The sequence below is a fragment of the Macrobrachium nipponense genome, chromosome 20 (assembly GCF_015104395.2).
Source record: "Macrobrachium nipponense isolate FS-2020 chromosome 20, ASM1510439v2, whole genome shotgun sequence".
Taxonomy (NCBI): Eukaryota; Metazoa; Arthropoda; class Malacostraca; order Decapoda; family Palaemonidae; genus Macrobrachium; species Macrobrachium nipponense.
The window spans coordinates 63,180,526-63,186,645 of NC_061089.1; the positions used below are offsets into that span (position 1 = coordinate 63,180,526).

The window sequence follows — 6,120 nt, forward strand, 5'->3', positions numbered from 1 at the left end:
AAATAATACGGTACAACCCTTGTCATTTCTTGCAACAGCGGACGCAGGTTTAGTCGATGAAGAAACTTCAACAGTGGTAACCGATTCCCTTCTACCTTTTAGCATAACCTTGTTTCTTACGAGCACCATGGCTATTGCAGGTAAGGAAGTTTCAATATAATCACCCAAATCTCGTAGTTGTCTGTCGAAACGAACTTCACTTTCATTGTTCCGTTCTTTTCACGCGCGCCAAACAGGCGTTTATATATATATATATATATATATATATATATATATATATATATATATATATATATATATATATATATATATATATATATATATATATATATATATATATATATACATATATATATATATGTATATATATACATATATATATATATATATATATATATATACTATATATGATATATATACATATATATATATATATATATTTATTTATTTATATATATCAACAGCAAATACCTTCATGATCGCCTCAACAATAAAATCGAAGGCTCTGCGCAGGAAAAGGTCAACTCATTTCACAGTCAACTTTCTCATATCCTCCGCTTCCACGGCTATAAGTTGCTTGAACATCGTTGGGTTATCATGGATTGACAATTCTGCGGAAGAAGACGCAAAGATTTCGCCGTTTGTTTGGACAGTACTTTTCGGTCTTCTCTGGAACTTCGGCATTTCACATTATTTCACATCATGCACTCTTGCTTTGACCAGGTGAGTATTAAGAAATAGATTACCAGTAGTAAATATTACAACACGATAGATAAATGAAACTGTAATTTACTTCACTGTATACTAATAACAGGGAGATGATGCAGTGATAGATAAAGAGAAAAATAAACTGGTCTTTATTTATCGTTCTTTGGCAGCGACCAGGTATGAGCTAGGAAAATGTACATAAATCGATATAGAAACATAGTTATAAACAGACAAAAATAAAAGGAATGAATTGATCTTTTAATAACTGAAGACGTTACAATAGAAATGATCAAAATGAATATCGTCTCAAATTTTACAACCGCAAGATTCGTATAAAAAAGCAGCAAGCCGATTGTATTTTCAGCGAATGATTAATTAGCTGACGCATTTCTCACAGACTGATGGCAATGATGTGGCCATTGAAATACCAGAGGTTGATGTCCAGCAAAATCGCCGGTGTCTTGATTATCTTTCCATGGATGTTCTCGGGATTCATCTGCATGCCTGCTTTCTATGGGGTAAGTATCATCCATCAAAATATATTGGCTATGCTATAAAAGCAGGTCCTTTTAGTTTCTTTCTTTTTTTTAAGTATACAGTTTACTAAATGCAACTAAAATCATTATGCTCAGTGTGATTAATGGAATGATGATTTGTCAATGAAATATTTGTGGACCTATTAATTCACTTTTCCTATTTATGAGCTGAACCGTTGTTGCTATTTTTTAGCTAGTTAACAAAATTATACAAGATTCCAAGACAACATTTTTGATATGCAATTATTCGGTTCATGAAAAAAAATTATATATGTATATATATAAATTTATACTATCTTTCCCCTACTACAGTCTATCAAGTACTAAAGAACAAAGATAAAACAATACTGGTATTGGAAGCGGATATCAATGACATATATTGATTGTCAACTTAAAAAAAAATACTCACACATATACACGGGTAAAAAAGTCATTGTGTTTTTCAAACGTGTTTTTAATGTTTGAAAGAGTCGCTGTCGTAGATTTTTGGGCAAAGTTCAGAAACCCAAACGAACTATAATACCATTTAACTTTGCTGGGTGCCATGCCGCAAGGGTCCTTGCTGGCATAAGCGTGTGACTTCAAAAGGCGTCGATGGTGTGGTTCGCAGTCGTCAAAAACAGCCGATTAATTACCTGAAGCACAATTCGATGCTTAGACAACAGAGGCACAAAGGAATCGACCAGGATTGTTTTCTTCTGCTGATGGGAGAAACTAACTACTGGGCTGCTAGAATATATATATATATATAATATATATATATATATATATATATATATATATATATATATATATATATATATATATATATATATATAGTTTTCTGCTGATGGGAGCAAACTAACTACTGGGCTGCAAGAATATATATAAATATATATATATATATATATATATATATATATATATATATATATATATATATATATACATATATCAAATATATTTATATTCTAGCAGCCCAGTAGTTAGTTTGCTCCCACCAGCAGAAAACAATCCTGGTCGATTCCTAACCAAGTGAGAGGCTAGTTATTGTATCCCTTTGTGTCTCTGTTGTCTAAGCATCGAATTGTGCTCCTGTAGTTAATGGGCTGTTTTTGACCACTGTGAACCACAAGATAACGCCTTTTGAAGTCACACGCTTATGCCAGCAAGGACTTGGCCTTTTAACAACATGTGTATCATGGACCCTCCTGAAGTCCTATTTATATATATATATATACTATATATATATATCTATATATCTATATATATATCCGTACATACATATATATATATATATATATATATATTTATACATATTATATATATATATATATATATATATAGACTTCAGGAGGGTCCATGATACACATGTTGTTAAAAGGTCAAGTTTATTAACAAAAAACGTTTCGCACTAAAGACTCAGTGCATCATCAGTCTGTGAAAAGTAAAAGACAATAAAATGCGTTATTAGCATAAAAGGAATTCACAATGCAATTAAAATTTACAAGTTAAGACAATAAAAAGTAAAAGCATAAAAAGCACATAAAACAGAAAACAAAAAGAGACTACCAAAACACCAACCGTCCATAAGCAGGAGAGAAGAGGGAATGACATACAATGCGTGTGTGTGTGTGTGTGTATTGTCACTAAAAGATACCCAATCAATGTCTTCATGCATTTTTCATGTAGTTGTGCATAACTGCGTGGATGAAAAAGCAAAACAAATCGTATATTAAATCCCGTTCGTGACAGCTGACTTGATTCGAATATTAAATTTTTTGCATAACCTGGGTTCTTGATTAAATACATCGTGGGCTCTAAAAAATACCTACTGAGAATGAGAAGATGTACACTCAAAGAATAATGTGAATTATAGGAGGTCTTTTGCTACTTATAATTACAATTATAATTTGACTCTGACTCTTTATAGGTCTTGGGTAAACCAGACTCGAAGATGCTTGAATTCACACCAAGTTATAAAAGATCAGAAAAGGTCAGGGCAATGGCTTACATGGCCACATCAGTCGGTGGTCCAGTGGTAATTGCCTGCATCGCATATGCTGCAATGTTTATTCAGGTAACTTTTTTGGTGTATTCTGTTTTCCGTAAAAGGAATTTACATATAAAATACCATCTCACCTTCAAGAATGTAATATTGAGGACGCATGTTCCGCATTGAATAAGGAAGCCAAGATTCACATTTTGTAATATGAATCTAGGTTTGATTAATCTCGGGTTTATGTCTTATGTATACGATGATTCAATTTTTGTTATAAAAATTTGTTTTACGTTTTTCGATTTTAATTCTCTGTTCGAAAAATAACCGTCATATCTTTATTTACTTTCTATTTTCTTGCTTTCCTTAATTATGTCTAGTTCAAAAGCATTATTCATTATCATTTTAGGCCACCAGATCACAGTCTGCAACCAACTCTCATGAGTTTGGCAACCACCACCATATTTCTCAGTGGCAAAGCGGTTTAACGAGGGCTTTGCTTGCAAACATCATAATCCATCTAAGCTGCAATATACCTCATGCCATAATTCATGCAGTTGACAGCTTCAACAAGAATCATGTATTCAAAGCAACAATCCACGTCATCTGTTCAGTGCAATATATCCTGGATCCCTTGATGTTTTTTATTGTTGCCCAAGAATACAGAAAAGCAGGTCTGGAGCTTCTGAACTTCGTGTTTCGTAGAAGTCAAAGGTCGGTGCCCACAACTTCAGAATCGAATGGAGCGTCTCACCGCATGAAAACGTCGGTTCTACAAAACACATGTGACTTGTAGGGCAGTGGAGTACTATACCACGTCTGTAAAATAACATGAATATAGAAAAAAAATGAAAGGTTCAACCATTATACTCATTAACTGAATAAGTTTTCCTTAAGCATCGTGAAACGATTAAGCGTAAACCAACTGGTAAAATTATTTGTCGAACAATTATTTCAAAATTCCTCTGGAAAAGAGCATAAACAAATGTTCATCAATGTAGATTTTGTGATATTATTTAAGAGGTGCTTTCTTTTATTGGGATTTCAAGGGCTAATGCCTATGCCAGAGGAAGAACAACTATATGAATTTTCTTGCAGGAAAAGTACTAATGATGTAAAGATCAGGTGAGAAAGATATATCTAACAAATGAAAGTATTTGATATTAACGTTAACAAAATCCGTATGACTGTTTGTGTATGGAGCATAACGTTTTACGAAAATAAGCTTAAAGAAAAAGAATGTTCATTCTTGCTGTATTTCTTAAATAAATGAATGAATAAACTGTATACTACTCGTTTTAATTTAATAAGATGTACTCAGTGTTATCTATCGGACCTATCCAAAGGCACTGGTATGGAATAGTAATATTTCCTTGGTCTGCTTAGTTTTTTTTATATAAATTAAATGACTTAATTTGATAAACATCCATAATAATTATGAAACAAAATATTTTAGTTTTAGATAAATTTTCTTGGATAAAATCAAAGCAATATGCGTAATTTTTATTTTAAAATAGAAATGGTATCACAAGCAAGGCATGCTAGCAAGGCCACTTGGTGCTAGTCAGGTAGTAATACTGTGATTACTGGCTGACCAAGTTGTGCAAGTTAATCAACAATAAGAGAAACACTCCAAAGGAATGAGCAATAACGATTACTGGGTTGGACAAAGGTAAACGTGGTAGGGATATAATTTCTATAGCGACATTATTTATCAGATTTTATCTAAACAGGAATTTAATTCAATTTATAATAGCTCTCATAAATAAATAATACAAAAAACAAATAGGTAATAACGAAGAAAAGTCCCGTGGCCCGTTGGGTCACTTTTTTTACCCCGTTTATGGGGACGGAGAGGGAAGGGGGGAGTAGGAGAGCGAGGGGGGAGGAGGAAGGGGGTGAAGGGGGAGGGGTAAGAGTGAGGAAGGACATGGAAGAGTGAAGGGAGGGTAAAGGAGGGAGAGAAGGAGAGAGGAGGAGAGAAGGAGAGGGGGAGAGGAGTTAGGGGGAGGGGAGAAGGGAGATGGGGATGGAAGCCCTAAAGCTTCCAGAATTCCCAGACGACTTTGGAATTCCCAGAGGCATTCGGGATTCCCAGTGTGCATTCAAACACACAAACAAGACATAGTTTTAGTATTATACTAGCTGACAGACCCGGCGCTGCCCGGAAAAACTCAGAATGACTGTCGATCATTTACCTTTGAAAGGAAGTAACAAATGGTGTGGTTTTGATTATTATGCTTATTAAAAGCAATGAATTCTAGCCAGAATTATTAATCATAGGAAAGAAAAGCATTTTCAATAGTAGTACACATTCGTACTTTACACGACAAGAAAATAAGATACCCAGGAAGGCAAGGGTGCAAATTTGAAACCAATGTGAAAATACTCCATGGGTCAAATGAGGACCACGTGCAAAATCTTGTCTAGATCTATCAACGGTTCGGATTTCTATAGAGCACAAGTTTACATACATTCAAATTTACTAGTTATATTAAAAAACACAAACACGCATATATGTATGTATGTATGTATGTATGTATATATATATATATATATATATATATATATATATATATATATATATATATATATATATATATATATAAAGGACATTGTAGCTCGATATATGTATATGAATCACAGAAATGTGATTTGACTTATATATATATATATATATATATATATATATATATATATATATATATATATATATATATATATATAAAAGTAGACTAGGCCTCTATTCGAGACGATATTTCAAAAACCCTTATTGGTTTGTACATTGAAATAATTTATGTACATAGGACTCACGAAAACGTAACCGCAGTGTGAATCAACTCCAAGTTCTTTCCAGAAGACAGCATCAACAATTTCTATATCTTTGATAAATTCATT

At 33.0% G+C, this 6,120-nt stretch overlaps 1 protein-coding gene across 2 annotated transcripts in view; it reads left to right on the forward strand.

The window, feature by feature from the left end:
• The window catches only part of LOC135221132 (uncharacterized), a 242,378-nt gene extending 237,887 nt beyond the window's left edge, over positions 1 to 4,491 (forward strand). For both annotated transcript variants that reach the window (XM_064258959.1, XM_064258965.1), the window contains exons 2-6: positions 1 to 140; positions 465 to 723; positions 1,106 to 1,226; positions 3,157 to 3,303; positions 3,632 to 4,491. The exon at positions 1 to 140 is cut by the window's left edge and continues 13 nt beyond it. In XM_064258959.1, the coding sequence (XP_064115029.1) occupies positions 1 to 140; positions 465 to 723; positions 1,106 to 1,226; positions 3,157 to 3,303; positions 3,632 to 4,018 (1,054 nt within the window). In that variant the 3' untranslated portion in view covers positions 4,019 to 4,491. The remainder of the gene's footprint in view (positions 141 to 464; positions 724 to 1,105; positions 1,227 to 3,156; positions 3,304 to 3,631) is intronic.
• Positions 4,492 to 6,120: the final 1,629 nt, after the last annotated feature.